This window comes from Phalaenopsis equestris, unplaced genomic scaffold, assembly GCF_001263595.1.
Source record: "Phalaenopsis equestris unplaced genomic scaffold, ASM126359v1 Scaffold232618, whole genome shotgun sequence".
Taxonomy (NCBI): Eukaryota; Viridiplantae; Streptophyta; class Magnoliopsida; order Asparagales; family Orchidaceae; genus Phalaenopsis; species Phalaenopsis equestris.
Genome location: NW_018250582.1, coordinates 7,376 through 31,154, shown reverse-complemented (window position 1 = coordinate 31,154; position 23,779 = coordinate 7,376). Strand labels below are relative to the sequence as shown.

Here is a 23,779-nt window from a genome sequence, read left to right as displayed (position 1 = left end):
ACAGATAGCATTCCATTAGGTTACCTGCTTGCCAAGGTATAGAAGACCAAGAGCTACAGGAAGCAAGCGAGTAAGGGGTTCACCCAATTCAGTTTCACTGCGCTCCATTATTGCCAAAATGATTGTTTGAGCGATATCTTCATTGCAGGAACCAACATGGACAAGCCCCAATGTAATGGCAGAAAATACAAGGACCTCCAGGGGTGACTTTGAATCTCCCAGAATGCTAGTAAGGCGGACTCTTAGCTGGCAAAGAGGAAACAGATCAACAAGGGCAAAAATAATAAAAATAAATAAATATAATTTTATAGGAGATGCCAAGGAATTCTACGTCATCTTTGTTTGTCCCGGCATATGCAATGCCAAGACCCAAAATTGCCCCAATTCTGATAATTGTATCATCTTTTTCAATGAAATCGCCTAAAAGGGCTAATGCCTGCAAAGCATAGTTGATAAACAAGAAGCAATTGAAAATGGGTGCATATGGCAAAATAATGTTAATGTACGTTAAGATCCAAGAAAGAATATATTGCATTGAGCATAATGATAGTAATAGAAGACATTAGAGAGAATAAGTTATAAAAGAGCATCGCTCATTTGAAAACACCATACAGGATCACAATCATTTCTGATGCCACAGTTGACAATGCCAACACCAAGCAAAGCTCCCGCAACAACATGATTATCATTGCTGTGAAGAAACTTGTCGAGTTGTACTAGACCAGAGTCAACATCCCACAACAAAATCATCCCCTACAAGAGGTAACAAAAACTCAAGTTTCACATAAAATATTAAAATGTAGAAAACTAGTTTTAAAATACGAAAGAGCATATAATACCAAACTTGCAACTGCACTGGCTTTTCCATGATCCTTATTTCTGAACAGCCAACCACTTGGTCCACTTAAGGAATCAGAGGGGACAGTCATCAATTTATCCTGTGGAAATAATAAGATCATACAGCTGAAAATTAAAGTGAGCCATTCCAGCACAGTCGTGCATTATTCTATCAGTGATTACCTGTCCAAAACCTGCATTCACAAATGCATTCACAAAAGTAGCAGCCAGATTCTGCCGGGCAGAGTCAAGGCTGGAACTTGCACTTGCTCGTCCATCAATCAAGTGTGCCTTACAGAAATGAAAATGTATATCAATCAAATTTACAGCATTCCAATGAATTAAACATGTGCTCATGCGCATACATAGCAGGCATGCTTTTTCCCGTATTTTACATCAAATGTCGGAGCTTCTTAATAATAAGCATAAATGAATTTACATTCTACAGTGAAAACTTCCTTTATAACTAGTGCTCGACTTTCTTAAAGCATACAGAAAATACAAAACAGCTGAGCATGAAATTTCTTTAACCAAGCATTCAACCCTGCAACAACTGAAATAAGCGTATTCCAGCATTTCCTAGAGGACTTGAAGCTGAAAAACGTTGAATGTGTTCAATGACTTAAATATCATATATATTACAAAAGGACAGCTCTATGAGCTCATGCAGATGCACTCTTCCATGCCAAAAAAGAAAAATTTACATCTGTTTCAACTAACAGAGAACTACCCCAACATCTTATCAAGCAAACACCACAAAAATGTACGTGAAGATAGACAATTATTATACCTTATATATGTCTTCTGGAGATTTTGGTTCCATAACCTCAATATCACGAGCAAGAGTCAGATAGCCTTCACTTAATTTACCATTGTTTGCAATATCTTGCAAGGCCTCTCTTTCCTTTTCATCTGGAACCCATTCTTCATCCAGCTCCAGTGCTAAACCCTAAATTCACAACCGTGGAATCAAGCATTAAAAGGTATTAAAAGATAATACAAATAAATAAATAATAAAAAGCTGCCATAATGACGGCAATATATTTTTATATGTTGATGAGCACAATAAGGAATGACTGGCATTCACAATCATCCAACTGCCTACATCTCACCATTTCAAATTAAGCAAAATAAATATATTCCCAATGGCACACAGTGTAAAATGTTGCAATTAGAAAATTTTTTTAAGTATGAATAATGATTTTGTGCATACTTACATGACGTGCACAAATGTAAGAGAATTGCTTCTTCAGTAGGGGGTCATTTGTCGATGTATATATTTGTTTGACATACTGCACACGATGAAACCAAGTATGATGGAACAAGAAGACTAAAAAACCACGCTCTATCTATTCTACTATGAAAGGTAGGAGCACAAAAGAGCAAATGAATGGAGATATTAACGTTTTCTATTTTAATATTTTTATTTTTTTCAATTAATGGACATATTGACGTTAAACCTGAATATTGTCCAGCAGAAGTGCAATCCGAAGAGAGCTTGCAAGATCTTCAAACTTCATATAAATTGTATATGCTATATCAAGTGCCAAAACGTCATCTGGACTCGGTAGGTAACTGCAGGGTTAAAAAGTCAAGGAAATATACTTTCACATGAATACAAAATCTTCTGCGCATGCTAGATGATAAAATTTTATTAAATTGAGAAAGATATTAAATTTCATCAAAAAATCCACGCAGAGTTAGTTGGGGATTCACTGAATGCATTAATCCCTTTATAAGTCTTTATTAAATTCACAAAAAACTGCATTTTTCCCTTTAGACTTTCTATCCCCGTTCGTGATTTTTTTTTTTTTTTTCAGGTCACTAGGATCATGTGTTTCTGTCCAAATGAAGGAACACGTAGCAAAATCTATGATAAACATTGGAAATGAAGAGTTTTATAATATGATAAAACATCTTCACGTGCAAGTCTCAAGTTATGAGAGATTTATACAGAAGTAATAAAGAAGCGTGACTCAAGACAATTTTGCATTTCTGCCAATGCACTAACCTGGAAGAACTGGTAAGGTATAAGCATGTTCTCTTGTAATTTGTAGAGTCAACATGTTCAACCAACAGATCAAGGTCTTCAACCTGGATTCAAAAAGAGAAATTGTTCAGTATCTATGCTTATGACTGTAGAAATTTTAAAGCATGCAATGTGAATTAAAGTATTTAGATGCCTCCATCAGAAGATCCACAGCTTCTGGCTCAGCATTGTGCTGCAAATAATTCGTAGAAAAGATCTAAATTAGTGCACAGGAAACAGGTAAGCAAGGCATGCATGCCATCAATATGTTGTGCTAACAGACTACCTTAAAAATAATATAAATGAAGTATACCTTCATGTGAAAAGCAACAATTTGTTGTACAAGCTCCATAAGGGCGTTTATGGGCAGGTCATCGTACTGCATTAAGAAAATGCAATGATTTTAGGGATAAAATGGAAGAAAGATAAGTGTGAAGACTAAAAAACAGACTTAACCAACAATTTTATGAGTCAACAGGACGAGAACCTACATGGATATGACATTTATTAGTCTTCATATAGTTCTATGAGAATGAATTACATATTGAAGCAAGCACTATTTTCAATACTACAACGTAATGAAAGGGGAAAGAAATGTGTTTATCCTTTTTCATATTGCATTAATTACTGAATGATAAGTAGGAGATAACATTAATGCCAACCAAAAAAACGGCATTCAATCTACGAGAGAAAAGCATGCAGAGGCTTCAATTCTTTAATAATTACATAAAATAAAGGCATTAAAATTTCAATTTAAGCTGACCGTGGAAGTTAAAGAGGCAAAACAAAGGTTATAATACCTATAAACTTTGATTCTCAAAACACGACAAACTTTCAAAAATAATGATTTCATATGATTCAAAATTAATGACAGCTAAATAATGACAAGTCTAGTTGAACTGGAAACTTGCAAACTGCTCTATAACTTATTAATTTAAATTTCCAATAACACAAACATAAAGGAAGAAATATACAACAACCAGAAAGGCTTCAAGACTCAAGATGTTAAGGGTCTATTTGGGACAGCTTTCTCTCTGCTATGCGTTTCAAACTTTAACTGTTCTGTTTGGGGAACTTTTTTTTTCTTTTTTTTTTTTTTTTTTTTGCAGCTTTCTAAAATTTTTTTGTGGAGGGAAACTATTTTGTTCAACCTGACCTGTTTATAGTACTATAAGAAGGTTGTTGTCTGGTTTTTGGAAAAAAAACATATATTTTAATTCCCACCGCAGCTTTCCAAGATGTTATTTTCTCTATCATAGCTTTACAACTACTTTTTAAAAAAACTACAGCCACCCAAATTGACCCTAAATGAGTTGAGCTAATTTGAAAATGAAAATGGTTGAACCCTGAAGAAATCTCAATTCATCATTTCAAGCCCAAATAAAGGATTTGTTTGGGTGGTTGTAGCTTTTTAAAGAAGTTGTTGTAAAGCTGTGGTAAAGAAAATAACTTCTTAGAAAGTTACGGTGGGAATTGAAAATTTATATTTTTTTCCAAGAAATCAAATAGAAATTTTCTTACATTCACAACCTTTTTAACGGGTCGGATTGAAAAAAAAGCTTCCCGACACAGAAATTTTAGAAATAATCAAGAAAGCAATTCTCCAAACAGAGTTATGATTGTGGTCGGAAACACAAGGAGACATGAAGCTGTCCAAAACAGTACCTAACTCCAAAATGCAAATTACAACCAGCAAGAAGAACAAGTTAAAGAAGAATCAGAAAGATGATGAAAAAATAAAAAATGACTCGCAACCCTCAGCTATCATGCTTTTATAAGTTCAGGCCTACCTGGCGTTTTGCAAACTCTTGTGAAATTTCTCCAGCAAGGTTCCTATTCACCAATCAAAAATTCAGAAAGAAAATGAATAACAGTTAGCTACTGCAACATAAAACCAAGGGAAATTTCAAGGAAAATTTTGTGCATTTAATAGAAGAAAATGTGTAAGAATATCAAGTTATCATTAAAAAGGATCTATCAGTCCAACCTTTTTTGTTAAGCCAGGAATATTACCATAAAAAATTAAATAAAGAGTTATAAAATACTGATGGAGTTGGTGTTCAAAGAAGATGCGAGAATGTGGAATCTAATGGTGGCAACTGTTGAACTCACAAGCCTTAGTGTATATCAAGCATGATGACTAGCTTATCAGTGACTTAATGATAACAAATCTCACATGTTGTCATTTAATGGTTTGCAAAGTGATTTACAAGCTAAATGATTGAGTAGGAACCATAGTGATGATGACCTTGTGCATTAGGGATGTTTGGAGATTTTGCACCTTAAAGTGAAGTTCAAGATGAAAAATTCATAAACACAAGAGTGCAAATGAAGATTCAAGGACAGATAGGCGAAGAAGAACAGCATAGTGTATTTGTTTATAAGCTAAGTGTTATCATTGAGTTTGTGGTTTATACTAGAAACTCAAAGATGAACACATAAATTAAATTTGATCAACATCATTTATTTCCAAATATATATTTTTATACAAAAAAAGTAATTAAATTAATTAGGTCTTAAATTAGAACACTTGTTACATTATTATATTGTTATGTACGTGGCCTATTTCAATGTTCACTATTGACTCCAAGGAATTTATGGGTCTCCACAAAATGTACAAGTTGTTTATAGGCTTCTCAAGCATCCTCATTCTTTGATATCATGGTCATGATCTCAATGATACATGCAATCCTTTTTGAAAGCACACAAGGGACCACTAGCTTTCATTGGAGCAAGCCCCTTGAATAAATTTTTCTTTTGAATGGTCTCTACTATTTCGGTCATTAAATCTCCCGAAGGAGTTGTGATAAATATGAGATGACTTGGAAATGGCGCCTCTTCTCCATTCTTCGATTGAACCATCTCCAAACAAACTCACACTCTGGAAAGACGATCTGGCTCCTTTCAAATTTCTTCTAGGACTAGGCGATCTCTATTTTCTTGTTGCTTTTTATGAAAGTCTTTCCTTATTCGGTGTAGTTGCTCCTTATTTATCGCCCCGAATGAGCTTGTTAAAACATTAATTGTTGGCAAGCTCTAACAGCTGGGTCAAGGTTCCGGGAAGTTGCATCCCTAAATTATAATCGAATGTACCTTCTGTTGGCCAGGAGCCAAAGCAGCATGAACGACTAATGGCTCCAAATCTCTCACATCTAACATCTCCCTCTGGAAACGGGTAACAAAACACCTCAATGACTCGTTTGGCTCCTAATGAATTCACACTAAGGCTACAAACTCTTCCACGGCTTTTGGGCACTTACAAATTGGGCAATGAAGATACACTTGAATTATTTGAAGGAAGAGATATCTCATGGTAGCAAGTGATTGAACCAGCAAAGGGTTTATTCCTTCAAAACTATAAAAAAAAATATGCCCTTCCAAGCATTTGTGATCCTCAATAGGCAAACAGCTGATTTGAACGAGGTTATGTGATCAGATGGATCATATATACCTTTATAAGACTTCAAGGACAAAATATTGAAATTTTTTTATGCTTCAACCTCCATTAGAGTTGTCAAAATGGCCCGTTGTTCGCGAACAGTTCGTGTTCGACTCGGTAAGAAGCTCATGTTTGATTCGTTCACTAAGTTAACAAAACAAGCACGAATAATTTTTTGCACTCGATATATACACGAGCAGAGCGCAAACAAAGATTTGATCATGTTCAGTTCGTACTCGGCTCGTTTTGGCTCAAATATTACTCATCAATTATATATATAATTGATCAGTAGTATTTTTTTAAAATCTAATTGACTACAATGCTACAAAGATTTATAACCAATTAAAATTATAAATTAAAAAAATTGGATAAAAATATATGAATTACATTTAAATGATATTTTTAATATAAATAATAAGATTTAAATCTTGCATCAACCCTTAATATTATACAGCTGTGTGACTAGGGTTAAACAATTTTTTGTTCACAAACAGCTCGTGTTTGGCCTGTTAAGCAAACGAGTTAAACACGAACACATTTTTATTGTTCGAAGTATAAACGAACTGAACACGAACAATAGTATTTTTTAACGAGTTGAACACGAGCTGAGCCTGGGCTCGCTCGTGCTCGGCTTGTTTAAACGGCTAGCCTCCATGGTTTCCTTGGATAATGTACTCTCCAATGGTTGCTTTCATTTCTCTTATACTTAGAAAGAAGAAAAATCTTCACCATCAAAATGATAAGTTATCATCATAGACGAGTGTAGTCGATGTAGATCTTCTCATTGGTAATCTTCTTCTCCAACCTACCGATACTAAAGAACTATTTGACATTTGGACTCTTTTAGTAACCCTAGGTATGTGCTTCAATGCCTCACCAATCATCTAGATTAATGGCTAAAAAAAAAAGTTACCCTGAAGGTATCACTCCTTATTAAAAGGTACAAATCGACTTCAAGGATAGTTATATAATTAGCTAGACAAATAAATAAAGAGTGTGTAATGTGTTATGCGACCAAGCATTGTCTGACTTATAAAGTGTATTAACGAGGTAAGTAGTTGAATTGCTTTAACATATTGGAAATCGACCTAAAGGCTCGGCCAAGTTGACATGAGTTGACTTGACTCCCTAACTTATGAGATTGCCTCAACGAATTGTTCTAATGAAGTTTGTTTAACACATGACATGTTGAGCGAGTCTAATGAGTTGGCTTAGTGAGTTGGTCTGCAAAACAAGCCTATCAAGTCGGATTGTCGAGCTCCTTCGATTGGCTACAATATCAACATACAATACCAACAATTTGATGTGGGTGCCCTCCATAATACCATGTACAAGGAATTTTACCATACATATTGGTAAGTGAGTTCACACTTTATATTGATCAAGAAGTTGAGGCTCCTGATTAGTCAAAACAAGCTAAAGAGTAACATGCCTCCTGGGTGAAGTTCCTGTTTTCATTTCATTTTATGCTCAGGCATAAAATATGAAACAAGAATAAAGTAGATGAAGCCCTGAGCCCTTCTTGATAACCACTATACAGTCGAAAGTAATTAGCTTTGAAATATTGAAGGATGTGTATACCACTAATAAGAATTTTCAAGAGATTTGGTTTTCTCATTATGATAGATCGAATGAGCAATTCCACGGATACTAATTGTTTTATAAAAATAAACTATGCATTATTAGAAATTCATTCATAAGCTATTTTCCAGAAGTACCACAATAAAAGAATAGTTGGAAATTTTAGAAGAGACAAGACTTTTTCTTTCGCGAAAGAGAACTTATATTGGCCTAGATTGGTACGAAATGTGAAAAGGCATATTCTATAGTATAGAATTTGTCATGTAACCAAGACCACATCGCAATATATAGATCTATACACCCCCCTTCTTGTACCAAAGTCACGGTGGATCGATTTGAGCATAGATTTCATTGTGGGCCTCCCTTAAACCCAACACAATAAGGATGCAATTATGGTGCATATTGACTGTTTTTCCAAGATGGCACATTTGTATCCTGTCACAATACGGTGGGGGTTTCACATATTGTAGATTTATATTTTAGGGAGATAATCCTTCCAGTGTACCTCAGACCATCATTTGTGATGGAGATGTGAAATTTTTAAGTCATTTTTGGAGAATTTTACAGGGTAATTTGTGTATCAAATTATAATCTTGTTCAGCAACGCACCCCAAACAAATGGGCAAACAATAAATCAAAGTTTGAGAAGCCACTTTTGATGATTTGTGTAAGCAAAAATATTAGGCAATGGCACTTGATTCTTCCTCAAGTTATGCATCAAATTATACTTCAGTTCAGTTGCACACCCCAGACAAATGAGCAAACGAAAATGATAAATTAGAGTTTGAAAAACCCTCTTTGGCCTAAGCAAGAAAATTAAGCAAATGGGACTTAAATATTTTTTGGGTCAGGTTTGCTTACAGCCAGTTTGCTAGAATTAATGATTGTACTTCTGACTATTGAGCTTAGGACTTATGCAAAGACTAAAGTCAAAGAGATTCAGTCCCTACATCAAGTAAGGAAGGCAATTATCAAACAAAAAATCAAGTATCAAAAGCAAGCTAACAAACCCAAACAAAAAATGATTTTCTAATATTGTGACGATGGATTAGGCTAAAAAATGAGATGTTTCCTACATAGTCATTTAAAAAGTTCAAGCCTAAAGTCGATGATTCATTTAGGATTGTTAAGAAGATTAATGATATTGCACATAAGGTTAAACTTCCAGCATTGTTGACTTTTCATTATATTATAAGGATATAAGAGATTTCAATAAGGAAAGCAAACCCTCTCCTACATGGGAGAATAATGTAGGCATCCGCTTGTGATTTCGCCACAAGGTGAACCCCAAAAACGTGAAGCGGTCCAAGAGAGATAGGTTCAAGCTATTCCAACTCCCATGGGCTAGCTAAGGCCCCAAGGGGATCCTATTTACCTTATTTAAATTATTTTTATGGTTAGTTTTGCTTTGAGGCATAAATATATTATTAATTCTTTATTTTAGCACTTTTTTTGGATTTTTGATTTATGCAATAAGATTGTTTTCTCTAGTTCTTCCTCACAAGCATGCTATATCTTTTATCTTTCTTAGGTGATGTGTCTATAGTCAGATTGGATCAAAGTGAAAACCTCTCTTGAACAACCGAAGACCTCTTAAACTATTGGTTTCACAGCAAACCTATAATTTCTCGATTCTGGCTAGCTATCCAACCACCGAGAACCTTGATTTCTCAACTGCGAAGCAGCCCGATTTCTCAGATGGCATCAACTTTTCACCCTCCTTTCTCATTTACAACACACCTAATCTCTCTATTAATCACCCGACGTAGTCTAGTAACTCTTGATTGGTAACACGATCATTTCTCATCCTACAACTTATCTAATCCCTCTTTTGATCACCACACATCACCATCATTATTGTGTGTATGTGCCATACAATGTGCTTAGCGTTTCATCACTCATGAGGTAGCACAATTTTATCTTGTAGATCTAAATACACATAGCATCATCTTATATGCATCCACCAGAGTTAGTATTGTGTGTATGTTTAATTTACTTGCTTGTAATCAATTATTTATAATGTATATTGTTTGATGTCATCGTTTCCCTCCTTGTTGTAAATTAAAAACTATAAGAGCATAAACATAACTCAAAAACAATCTGCAAAAAGTGTGCAATCCCGTAATCTCCAATTCTAGAGAATTGTTATTTGCTCAGTTTACATTATTTCAACTGTTTATTGACTAGGTGATTTGTGGAATACCAGCATCACTTGTAGGTGATATTTTCACGGATTTTTGCTCTATGGTGAGCAACGAATTCACCCTATAATGACACAAAATTAGGTTGGAGATAACTAGGTATATTTAATATTAGGTTTTCTGTAAAACTTTTAAGGACTTTCCATAGGCATGTAAGAAAATTATAATAAATAAAAGAAGTAAGCAAGAAACTAAAAAGAAATAAATAACACAGCATTTAAAAACATAAAAAGCTATTATGAAAGGTTAACAAGAAAAATAGGTTAGAGACAGTAGTGGACAAAAGGTTAAAATATAAATTAAAAGAGAAGATTATGATTTGGGTGAGCTATTTAATCATTAAGGTACTATAAATGTAGCTATTACTTCTCAAGTTATGATTTAAAAATAACTTGAAAACTACTTTCACAAATAAATGGATGGAGTACTATAATGTATATCTAAAAATGTAGAGAATAATTCTAGGCATTCACTTCAGGGAATCCATGGGTTTAGTAGGTTTGGTCATGAAAGTATTCATGAAGAGGATGGAAGATGAGATAATAAGCTAAGGGGGATTATATTTGCCTTGTAATAGCATATGACCTTACTAGAGTGAACAAATATTTTAAGAAATGAGACCAATATTTAAATACTTTCAAAAATCAAGCTCTCAAATCAATGAAAACCTTGTCGCAGAGATTCCAGAGTAGCTCCAGAAGAAAGTTTAACTGCATATATCATAGAAGCAAGCAAAAAAGTAATAAAATATAGCTATACTAGAAATACGGTAGACTTAATAAGTAGAAAGATGGTAATATTCCAAAATAGGTTGCTGAGAGAGACAAATTTGAACTGGAATTAAGCACATCTTAAAATTCAAGAAAGATGGCAAATTGTAGTAAGAAAGTTTCCATGAAAATTTTAAGAGAACAAACAAGAAGATTGTTCAAAGATTATTAAAACAAAGAACTGTGATCTACAGATCATTTATGATCTGATTTGTGCATCAAATCATGAAAATAAGAATAAATCCCAAAATAATCCCTGACCATTCGCATGCGGATAATTTAGTTCCAAAGCATCACATTTCTCCTATTTAAACCCATGAGAATATCACAGAAATTGAAGTTTTAATGGTCTGATTTCTCCATGAGAATTGATGATAATGATGATTCTCAAATCACAAAATTAAAATTGAAACGCGCATCATGAGAACTCTGTTAACATGCTTAGCTCATCAATCAAACAGCATAGAAGGGAGATCAAAATTTTGAAAGATAGGTCGTTGATGTAAGATTAAAGATGGCAAGGGAAAAGTAAGGCAGCCAAGATCAGGTCCCTCTCAAAACTAGTCAGTGAAAAATAAGACTGGACTAGGATTGATTTTGTTATTTTCTTTTTCATTTTCTGATAATTATATTCAAAGATTTGATTGTTTATATTATGGAACCTGTTTAGGAATCAGTTTCCAAAGAGAGTGAAAAAAGCTAACCAATCCAGTAATAAAGATACAATTTTTGTCCCAATTCCTCCTCTCTTTGCTCTCCCCTGGTTGGCCATAAGCCAACCCAGCAGTTGGGGAAACTGCCAGCTGTTGGCTGCTACTATCAGAAACCAGTTGTGCCACTGTTGGAACCATACTGCTGCCACATCCCCTCTGCTCTGCTGCTGTCCAGCTGCAGCAAATTGCACTCTGCCGCTGTTCTACTACTGGATATTATCCAGTTGCTACTCGAAGATTCAACTAGTTCCAGGTGGATAAAAACAAAACTCTGAGTGTGGAACTAGGAATGGTAGAAAACAGTAAAAAAGAGGTATGCATATAGAAGAGAAAAACTGAAACTAAGAGAAGCGTTTATGGATTGAGTTGGTAGCAGCAGATCTCGCCTTGGTGCATGGTATAAACAAAAAAGTATAAAAAATAAAAAAAGAAAGAAAGTCAATCAACATATAATAGCAATGGAGAGACACTTTATGACTTGGAGAAGCATCAAAAGTCGAGTGAGAGAAGAGGAAGAGTAAAAAAGCCAATTAATGTCAAAAAAAAAAAAACCTACGCCAAATCAGCAATCAAATGGCAAAAAGCAAATGGACACCATGTAGAGTGGATGATGATGCAAACAAGTATGGCCAACAATGGACAAAGTAATAATCCTTCTACTCTATAAGTTGCAAACATGATTGGAGAGTATGAGGATGAGATATGGCTAATTCTTGCAAAGGGTGTGACCTTTAAAAGCAGAAGCCAAAGTAGAGATTCCTAGGTATAAAGAGGCAATTAATATGAAGAAACAAAATGCATTGATCAACCAATTGGAAACTTTCTTCGTCTTGCAAAACACCCATGATAAGTTTGCCTTCACAGGAGTAAAGTCAAACCCTCATGCTCTCACAAGATGTAATGCCCATCTCAATATGAAATGACCATCAATCGGTAAACTTGATAAATATTTCAAAATTCTGATACACCGAAACTTCTACCAAATGGTTATGTAGAAGATCAGTGGGACAACTGACACAATTTGAGGCAATACCAGAAACAATTTATGAAGTACACCACAAAGTTCTGGCATCAGATGGTGATGTTCGGAATAAATCATGAAAATCTGCAAATTCTGATCAAACACACCTGAAGACATTGATTTCAAATTGAAAATGCACTCAGTTTGTTCCCAATCACAGTTATTAGCAAGGCCAATAAGATAGTGATGGTCATAGAGCACAAAGATCAAGGTAGGGAAAAAAGAACCTAAGTATCATCCGAGGAGGGTTCACCTTTCTCCAAAATAAAGAAGGAAAAGAAAACTGATGATCGACCTTCCTCTCAAAAAATTAATGTTTCTAACAAGTTATATGACTATTATTAAACACATAATCACACAGGGAAAAAAAAGCAAGAAATTGCACCTAAACAAATTACTAAAAATGGAAGAATAATGAGAAAGTTTTGATTTTTATCATGTTTCCAATAGTATGTTAGATCAAATTGACAAGATTGACAGGTCCCTATCTTTGATGGCAATGCAAAATGATATATCGGTACGGTAGTCATCCAATATGGGAATATGATAAAATTTATTCTCCTTAAAAATAAACGAGGCCATCATTGATACTAGGCCTATAAATGAGGCAAGCTTGAGCAAGCTCGAGCTTGGATATTATTCGGCTCATTTGAAATTAGCTCGTGTTTAAAATTGCTCGTGAAAAGTTTGTTTATGTTTGGCTCGATTTACATATTCATGTTCATGTTCGCCTCGTGTTCGGCTCGAAATTGGCTCGTTTAAATTAATTAAATAATTTATGTAAGGTGTTGGATTCAAACCTTCACCATTCCTAAGCAATGAAAGGAGCAAAATCACATGACCACATGAGCTATGATGATTAAACTTAGATATAAATATATATAATATATTATTATATAAATAATATATAAATTTCCTTATTTCGAAATAAAATGAGTTGAACACGATCGAATAAAGGGTTTTTCGTGTCCGGTTCGTTTATAATTCGAGCTCAAAAATTTGTTCTTGTTTGACTCGCTTAACTAAAAATTAGAACACTAGCTACTTAATAAGTCAAGAGTTGTTCACAAAAAAAAAAACCTTAGAGCTGTCAAAATTTACCAAAATCAAAGCAATCAATAAGTGGTGAAGATTATGTACAAGTGCACAACAATGTACATTCAGCTACCCAAAGACGTCCAAAAAAAAAAAGAAAGGCATATTTTCAGAAAGAGAGAGAGAAAAATGTGCCACAAGTAAAAAAGTCTACGGAAAGAGCTTGAAGGGCCAATGGGCAACCTTCGAAATTCAAATAGAAAAAGAGTAAAAAGAAATAAATGACTTGTTAAACTTGAAAAGGTCAAAAGATAAGATATTACTATAGAACCAAGTCAAACAAAATTGTTACCAAATATGTGCCTTTCAACATTTACATGAAGCTAAGTTTCAAAAATCTACCAAAATTTTCTTGAGAGGTCAAAAACCAAGCAAAGCAAGATGTTACGCCAAAGCAGCCACACAAGTAAGCTTCAATTTGAAGATTAAAAATACGCAAGTAAATTCTCTTAAAAGAGGGATCCATGATTAGGGAATCTTGATAAATCAGGTCTCTTATGATTATGATTTGAAGATTAAATCATGAAATAAGAAAGAGATCATCTTCGTTGAAGTTTAATGAACTAAATTCTAAATGAAAATTGATAGTAATAGCGATTTTTACATTATACAGTTGTTATCAAAGAGAATATTATCAAAAACTGTAGGCATAATTGGATCATCAATCAGATATCATATGAGAAAGACCAGGACTCCATAAGTTAGGTTGTTGATGAAAGATTAAAGAGACAACCAAAAATATAAAATAAAAAACTATGCAACTAGAATAAAGTCCCTCTATGAAAAGTCAACAAGAGAAAAGACAAGATTAGAATTTATTTTGCTCTATTTTTTATGATTTAGTTTGTTATTTGAAGATATAATTGTTTATATTGTGTTAGTTTGTTTATTAATAAATTATTGGAAAGTAGAGCAGATTTAAAATAATTTTGAATTATTTTTTTCATTTTTTTATGAAAAGGTCCTGATCTAATACTAAAGGACATAGATTTTTTTTCCCAATTCTTTCATTCCTCTCCGCACTCCATTGACCACCGGCCAGCCCAACAGCTTGAAAAACTACTATATGTAACCCTTATTAGCACTAAAAAACTACCAGTTATTTGATAACACCATACCTATTGCACAACCATTGTAGCCCTATTTTTGTCATCTCCCCTCCGCATTTTTGTTATATACTTGTTGCCACTATCCAACTTTTGTCAATTGGATTCTACATTTGTTTGCTCTTCTGTGTCGCTTCACTGAGACTGCGAGCTCCAAGTTGATAAAAGGAACTCTTCATATGATACCGACTAGTGGGAAAGGTAGAAAACAACAAAAAAAGAGAACTTTACAAATAATAGATATTTGCAAAGAAAGCAAAAGCTAAAGATGGAGAAAGGGAGAAGTATAGATATCCAAGAAAAAAAAAAGAAATGAGATCTACAGATTCCTAACAAGCTATAAGAATTAAGAATAACGGATATATAATATTAATTATAGATAAAAACATTAAAAATTTGAAATTATATTTTGGGAATTTATTGCAGAAGGCTTTAAGTAATAAATAAATTTAAAATAGCAACTAGGTAGAATAAAAAAATGTGTAATAAATTAAACCAAAAAATGAAGTTGAGTTAGTAGTTAAGAAGATACATAAAGGCAAGACTAGGGTGAAAATATATTTCTATAAAAAAATAAAAAATTTAAACTAGTTTGATATGTAATTTTTTTTAATGACAAACTTAAAGACTCATGGGAAATCAAAAAATAAGAAAATGGTTGTTTAGTACCAGTATTTCAAACTAAATAAGATAATCAACATTATGATAAAATGTTAATCTAAGGGAACAATACTTAAAAGACATCACTGAAATTTCCAAATAAGAGATTAAAATATAAGATTAAAAATCGTGTTTGCATTAAATAATAAACTTGATTTATTCTAGGATCAGCCACTATGGAAGCGATATTATAACTAAGCCAGTTAATTAAAATTATAAAGAACATAAAAAAAGATTAGTCATGGTTTTGATTTATCTTGATAAAGCGATATGATCAGATATCATGAAAATGGATAGCATTCAAGAGAAAAGGTGTAACAAATGCCTTATTTAAAATTGTGCAAAACAATGAGGGCCTCAATGCTTTTTACAAACACTCTTAATGAGGATCAACCACCATGGAAGCGAAATTAGAACTAAGCCAGTTAATTAAAATTATAAAGAGCAGAAAAAAGGATCAGTTATGGTTTTGATTTATCTTGATAAAGCAACATGATCAGGTACCATGAGAATGGTTAGCATTCAAGAGAAAAGGTGTAACAAAGGCCTTATTTAAAATTATGCAATACAATGAGCGCCACAATGCCTTTTACAAAAAAATTATCCATAAAAGTTTATGTTGTTGAATTCTAACTATCAACATAATCATTATTTTTAATTTTATTAATGTTTTATTGACTATTATAGATCAGGAAAGAGGAAAATGATTCAAATTAAAGAGTTGGAAAATATGGATATGACTTAGGGTGAAGCAAGAGAGAAAATAATTCATTATATCAATAATTATAATTGAAGTTCACTGGGTGATGAAAGTAATATGGACTTTTGCCATTAAACATCTGAATGTCAATACCTACTATATTCTTACTTAATGGGGGATAAAATGCGTGAAGAAAAATAGACTTTTATTGAATTTATTTTAATTATTATATTAAGATGTTTTGTTATTTTATTTTGATATTTAAACTTATTTTGGTGGTTTAATGTTTAAATTACTCATCTTATTTTGCGATTTAATATTAGGATGTTAACATGTACTATTAGAAGTAATATTAGAAAATAATATTATTCCGTTACAAGTTATGAGGATTAGATTTATTTCCTTGGATTGATTTTATTTCATTTCCTATTCTAGAATTATTTCCTTGGATTTCATTTATTTTCTTTCTTATTTTAGGCTTTCATATTTTATTTTGTTTCATTTATCTCCAAGTAATTATTATGAATTGATTAATTGGAAATATAGATGTTATATCTTTCCTTTCATGCTATTTTCTTTTTTTGGTTTTTCCTATTTTAGGATTCATGTAAAGATATTTATACATCTTTTCATATCAATAATACAATTCTATTGAATTCTGAAAATCAACATGATATCAGAGATAAGTTTCTGACCCTAGCCACTGGCCCACCTTTCAAAGTTGGCAGACTTTCTTCCCGCCATCCTCCCTGTAGGAAGAGAGTGATTCTCAGCCTGAACTTCACCGGGCAGCTATTAGAATCGGAGACCTCCCTAGATTCTCCCTGTGTTCAAGCAAGAACCAGTCATAGGAGTCGATTTTTGTAGTCGGCAATACTTGCAGCCTTTGTTGCGCTTAATTTATTCCCTGCATAGGCGCACAATTCACCGCGACATTGTGATTTCAATGGTTTTCCCTGAGCAAACGTTCAAGTAGCTACAGGCTTGCGTTTTCAACGGACTACGAGCCTTATTTTCACTTTCAAGTGGAAATCTAGGCCCGACAGTGGGATTTTGTTTCTCTCCAGTGCAAATCACAGAAGATCCCCAGTTGAAATCTCTATTTTTCACTTTTTTGAAGAATTGTTGTCCCTCGCAGGCGCAGATCCTGATTTTGAGTTTCAGGTGGAGATCTCGACTCAGTTTTTCTAGTGGAAATCATTTTCTCTCTAAAGGAAATCTCAGTTTTCCACTCTTGTGGAAATCTCAATTTTATTTTCCTTGTTAAAATTCCGCTGGGATTTATTCATTCTGGTGGAAATCGCGATTCTCTGCTTGCAGCAAAACCGCACAAAGGGGAGGAGCCATTTTTCCCACTGCCTTCCCTCCAGGCTTTCCCATGACCATTTTCTCTACAAATTTTAGTTGTTGATCCTTCTTGAGAGATAATTAGTTGTCGAACCTCTCGATCTCCTCCCAAGTCCGCCAAAGCACCAACCCACAGCCAGAACTATCCCCTGTAGCCTTTCCAACCGCTGGAACTCCCCTTGCAACCTTTCCAACCGTTGGAACTCCCCTTGCAGCCTTTCCCGATGACGAAATTCTCGCTTGGAGCCTTTCACGCCGCCATAACTTCATGTGGACCTACCTGTTGCAGACTAGACCTCCTACCAAGACTGTCGGACCTACTCTTACGGTTGATTCTCTCCCATGCAACCTTTCCCCCTGCCAGAACTCCCTCTTGTAGGTTTTCCAGCTATTGAATCTACCTCTGCAGATTTTACCCTACAGATTTCAGGCAATTGGACCTCTTCTCTGCAAGTCCCTAACAGCAGAAAACCTTACCGGCACCTTCCTGCTAGCCGCAAATTCCTGTCGGCTGCAAATTCCTGCAGCCTCCTCTGTGGCATTATCCTCCATTTCATATGCATGGATTGAGGAAACGAAGAGAAGTTTGTTACATAGTAGTTCATCTTTGGCATGCTTTCAAAATGACTTGAGAAATGTTATTACAGAGGCGAGTCTGGAATGTTATTACAGATGCGAGTCTGGATGTATCCTTGAATGAAATCCCAACAAATGGCCTAGATGCCCTTCTGCGCCGGTTTCTTTTCTGTTGCCCAAAAACTCCATGGAGGTCCTCTATTTTCCTTTGCCAACGGAACTCTCTGCAGTCAGAAGTATCTTATTGCATGCCCTACTCGCTGCAGAGCCTCTTCCTCTTGAAGTTTTTCCTTGTATCAGGCCCTCCTCCAGAATTTTTCCTGCAGCAAACCCTCCTCCAGAATCTCTCCTACAACAAACCTTCCTCCAGAGCTTTTCCTGTAGTAAGCCCTCCTATGAAGTTTTTCCTGCATCAAGCCCTCCGGAATCTTTCCTGCAATAGACCCTCCTCTGAAACTTTTGCTGCGGCAGACCCTCCAAAAATTTTGCTACGGCAGACCCTCCTCAAGAGTTTTTTGCTGCATCAGCTCTCCTTCAGAATCTTTCCTGCAACAAACCCTACTTCGGAGCTTACTTCCTTTTTTTTTTTGCAGGTCATACCTTGTAGCTTTTTCCCGCAAGTTGTCTACTTCCTTATAATATTACCTAGAGAAGCTTTCTGCCTACTCACAGACATTGTAGAAACTGCAGTCTAAGACAACCACAAACAACTAGGAAGTCAACTTTTCCTGAAGTTTGTCTACTTTCGTGCACTTCCCTGCAATATTACCACGATGAGTCTTCCGCCTACCAATAGACAATGCAGTCAAAGAAAATCACAGTCAACTAAAATATCATTAAATGTTCTTTGGGTTGATTACTAAGTACGGAATGAATACTTTAAGTTCTAACTCACAAATAATCTTCCTTGTCCATTGTTTGTTGTTTTCTAATCAGAGTTGAATATTATTTTCAACCATGCTTCAACTTGAAGGAGAGCGTTAGAAGTTATATTAAGAAATAATTTATTACTGTTCGAAATTATGAGGATTAGATTTATTTCCTTGGATTAAATTTATTTTCTTTCCTATTTTAGATTTATTTCCTTGGATTGAATTTCTCCTTTCTTATTTTCGATTTTTCTATTTTATGTTGTTTCTTTTATCTCCAAGTATATATTATGAATTCATTAATTAAGGATATAGATGTTATATCTTTCCTTCTATATTATTTCTTTTTTCTCGTCTACCTATTCTAGAATTCATGCATGGGTATTTATACCCCATTTTCATATCAATAATACAATTTCGCTGAATTCTAAAATCAGCACTTATTATACACAATTTAATATTTTTATTTTATTTTATTAGAATGTTGATATGTTACATTTTAATGTGTTAATATACTAGAAAGTTAATATGTTATTTCTTACATCACATTTTGATATTTATATAATATTATTTCCTTCATATAATTTTTAAATTTGAAGCTTAAACCTCAAACTGCCTTGATGCTTGTGCCTGTCTCACGAATTAAAATGCCTTAATACCCATTAGCACAATTTTAAATCTTCAAGAAATATATTTTGAAGTTACTTAATTTTATATATATTAGGCATTAACTTATTATTAGTTGCGGGCTTCTAAAGACAAAATTTCGGAAGAAAATCCTCAAAGGAGCTTCAATTAGTCGGTATACAACTAGTGATGCTGACGGTTCAATAACATCAATAAAATGCTATAATAAGGTCACGTGTTTTTCTTAAAAAAAGTCAATTTTCTTTTACAATAACCAACAGAAAGTTGTGACTAGTGCGAGCATGCTCGTATAAAGTAAAATACCGATATTGATGCACAATTAATAACTTACCGTACATATTCATGTCCCCAAGAACCAATGTCGCCCTCATAACCCAACAATCTATATTTCAAACTCTCCTGTAAAAGGTATATGTGAAAATATAAGAATCACAAACAAGGACATCTTATAGAACCAATAGCATACAATGGTACAAACAATAGAATGTGCTAAAAAACTATATCAATCTACAAGAACAAACACTAATGCAGATGCATGGTTCAGGAATTGCTAAACATAAATGTCATATGATGATAAAATAATAATCATACTTGTGTACCGGATAGGCTAATGTGAAACTCAAAGTTATCACCAATCATGTTGCCAACTTCCCAGGTTTATGAAAGCACAACAATTATGCAGACAGCTCAATGAAGATCATAAAGAAAATATATGCTAAATGGTCATCATGATATATTTAGTAATCTAACCCTTTCTCCTTCAACAGACATGGTCAATGCCAACACTGAAAGTATATCCGCTAGGTATTTCTGCAATACAATATATTCAGCGACCGATGAGATGATTATTAATAATTAACCATTTCATGCAGAAACGTTGCCCATAAAATGTTTAGAACCTTTAGCTCGGAATCAGGCATTGTCTCAAAGTACGCCTTCAATGTTCCATAGTGTGGACGAAGGAATTTCAAAGGCTTAGGAACAGATGTCATTGAGCTTGTTGCTGATCGAATTTCTTGTCTGCAAACAAAAGGAGAAGAAAAATAAAAGGACGTCACCATCTAGTGAAAGAGGATTGAGAGAATAGACTAGACTTCAAAACATCATTAGAAACGAGAAATCCCAATATGTCATCAGAAACTACTTCAAAGTAGTTAATGGGTCTGGCAGTAAATATGATTAAACCCTTATAATCAACCAAACGAGATACCTCATGCTCTCTAGTGCAAGCTTCTGGACACCGGGATTAGCATCCTGGACGCGTTCGACATACAGCTCGAGCTGCTGCTTCAGAGCCAGGTCCTCGTCAGACTGAACAAATCACAGAAACGTCAATGTTAGCATCGATTATGGCAAATGGGAAACTACGATTCCCACAGGCACCAGGGAAACGCCGAGCTAAAATTTTCATGGAATTATAAAAGGGTTAACAAAAGAATCACCAGATCTTCATCCTTCTTATCTTCCTTCTTCTTCCTTGAATCCCTTGGAGGCGGTTTTGCTGCCTGCTCCGGAGCCGATGAGCTGCTAGGGTTTTGATCGGCGGACATGGCTTTGCTAAGTTATCTAAGGAGAGCAATAAGGAAATTCTTTCAGTGATTTGAGAGGTCTGAGAGTGAGGAAACAAAATCTAAGTAGTAAGTGTGTAGTGGAGGCGGCAACAAGATTATCAAGACGGAGAAAGCGGCAGGGCTTCGACCACAGGAAGACGAACAAGAAAGGGGAACGATCAAAAAGGATGTATTGCTTCCTGTATGGTGCAGTTATTCTATTTGAATTTTTTAATTCTAAATTTACTAAATTAACAGAGTTTGTTTCTAACATTTAAGAAATTAAATCAATTTGATTCATCTTTTTGGATGAACAAAAATGTAATTGATTTTGATAATGAACCTAATTTTATGTAGTTTCAATAAAATGCATAAAAATAATATTAAATAATATTTGCTAAGTAGCCTAAAATGATATATGTGACAGTCAAGACATTATAATTTACATTTCTAATCTCATTAAAATACTACTTACATATTTAATACTTCAAACTCAAAAATATACCAAAAATGTTACTTCTTATCGCTCTTGTAGTTGTATGTTTTGACTCGCACCCGTCGCTTTGTCCAGTGCTAAGGGCACTTCGTTTTCGAACTCATGCTCTCTTACAATTAGAGCTGATAAAGTTTCCTTTCATCCTTTAACAGTTTGATCTTCATCTGGTGCTCTAGCTCTTATGCTCCTAATTTTGAGTGCGTCTCTTTGAGTTAATTTTTTTCACCATGTAATACATGATCCTTAATTTTTGCTCCCTTTTGTAATCTTATATCTTATTACCATATCTCACAACGTCAAGGTAGACATAGCTTTCCTGCTGCCAGAGACAACCTGATATTGTTGGGTTGCTCCAGCCCCACTATTGTTTATCATGGGTTTTAAATGAAGTTACAACTATTTTCTTCTCTAATAGACATGATATATCAATAGAAAATTCACTTGGAAAATAAATAGAATTACTTTCATCCTCTTTTTTTTTTTTAGTTTCATGTAAAATCTCTAGTGTCTCCTCTTTTAATATTTTTTTTTTATCTATGTATGAGTTAGATTTATATATTATATAAAATATTATGCTTGGAAAGCAATTCCCAACATACTTCAAATACTTCTTCAATGGCTAACAACTAGTCTTTTAATTAAGGAGGCAATCCATCTTTTATATATATGTATATGCATGATGGAATTGCTTTAAGCTTGAATTCTTCAACTCTTAATGGTAGTTGGTCAAGAGTGAGTGTCATCACAACATGATGAATATCACTAATCACAAAATCAACAAGTAAATAAAAATAATTCAACTGAAAAAGCTCATGTTACCTCTTCATCATCTTATTGAAGTTCCTTCTCTACCGTAAACTAATCCATAACTACTTGATAACTTGATTTGTAGCTCCAGAAGCCTTAATGGACTTAGCTCATTTTATTTATTTATTTATTTATTTATTTTTATGGATAATCATTATAAAATTATAAAAGATGAATTATGATGAATTATGCAAGAAAAAAAAATTATGAACAAAAGTCAATCTACTCATATTTGTAGCTTTATGAAGTCTTCACCATTAAATGATGCAATCTTCTACCATCCAATTTTCATGGGTTAAGCTATCAACTATTGAATCTTATTATAAGGCTTTAATCCCTATAAATATATTGATCATTACATGATTATTATAAACATTCCCTCTCTTACCCTCCCATATTAAATATTTTTTTAAAAAATCCTTAACGGACAAGCTTGTTCTTGATTCTACTCTCATCTCATGTGAGCTATCCATGCATTTATTGAACTCTCAATCTCTTTGTAGAACGATTTATTATGAATGAAAGAATTTCTTAAACTTTTCTTATCTCTTAAAAATTCAATAAACTGAAATACAGTAATTTCATAAATCCTCTTTAGAAACTTATCAAATTTTTTAAGAGTAGATATCGAGTTATTAAGGTGATCCCCTCTTGGAGAACTCCATCTCACGTTGTTTACTCATATCTAATGTGAGGTACAATTCACTCATATGCTCACATTGTTCAACGTGTATATCATCATCTGACTTAGTGCAAAATGTCATATCGAGGTCGATCGCATCTTATCAATGTCACAACAGCTAATTAACTTTTAATAATATTATTAAATTTTCACCAAAAATTTATTAATATCATCAAAATTCATAAAATTAAAGTATTAATTCAAATTTCTATATAAATTAAGCTCAAGGAATAGTGCACAAATAAAGAGGAGGGAGGGGGGGAAGAACATTTATCAATCCTGTATGTTAGATTTTTCATCCACTTAAGTATAAATATTGCTATGTTGTTTTTTTAAGGGTTTTGATTTTGAAAATAAGAACGAATAGATCTCGATTATTTAATTGTTTAAATAATCGAACACAACATTATAAATAATATGTCATCGTGAAAGATGAGAATATCATTTAATAACAAGTATTCAAATGAAGAAATTTGGTATATTTGTTTAGTCTGCAAAAATACCAACAGATCGTTCACCTTTCTAATCTGAAGATTAGGTAGGGTTTAGATTATTTGGGTTACTAATTTCCTATAGGCACAAGCCCCTATAGTTAATTATATCTGAAGCGACTGAAATCACTTAAAAAAATCTTGATTAAGATTGAGGTTAT

The 23,779-nt window shown here is 33.8% G+C and overlaps 1 protein-coding gene across 1 annotated transcript; it reads right to left on the bottom strand.

The window, feature by feature from the left end:
• On the bottom strand, nt 1-21,349 carry LOC110038349 (26S proteasome non-ATPase regulatory subunit 2 homolog A-like). Its single transcript, XM_020743157.1, has 18 exons — nt 21,255-21,349; nt 21,035-21,158; nt 20,803-20,903; nt 20,492-20,612; nt 20,343-20,402; nt 19,924-19,991; nt 4,657-4,699; nt 3,180-3,245; nt 3,021-3,059; nt 2,849-2,931; nt 2,298-2,412; nt 2,055-2,129; nt 1,628-1,786; nt 1,021-1,128; nt 840-938; nt 613-753; nt 332-436; nt 1-246 (listed from the first exon to the last, which is right to left on the bottom strand). The coding sequence occupies exons 2-18, from the start codon at nt 21,140-21,142 to the stop codon at nt 16-18; spliced, it is 1,722 nt and encodes a 573-aa protein (XP_020598816.1). The 5' UTR covers nt 21,143-21,158; nt 21,255-21,349; the 3' UTR covers nt 1-15.
• Nucleotides 21,350-23,779: the final 2,430 nt, after the last annotated feature.

Bases quoted from the DNA above. Each gene is read 5' to 3' on its own strand.
- LOC110038349 (XM_020743157.1), bottom strand. From the start codon at position 21,142: ATGTCCGCCGATCAAAACCCTAGCAGCTCATCGGCTCCGGAGCAGGCA. The intron at 20,904-21,034 runs GTGATTCTTTTG...TGATTTGTTCAG, and splicing joins ATAAGAAGGATGAAGATCTG to TCTGACGAGGACCTGGCTCT. The intron at 1,129-1,627 runs GTATAATAATTG...CATTTCTGTAAG, and splicing joins CTCCAGAAGACATATATAAG to GCACACTTGATTGATGGACG.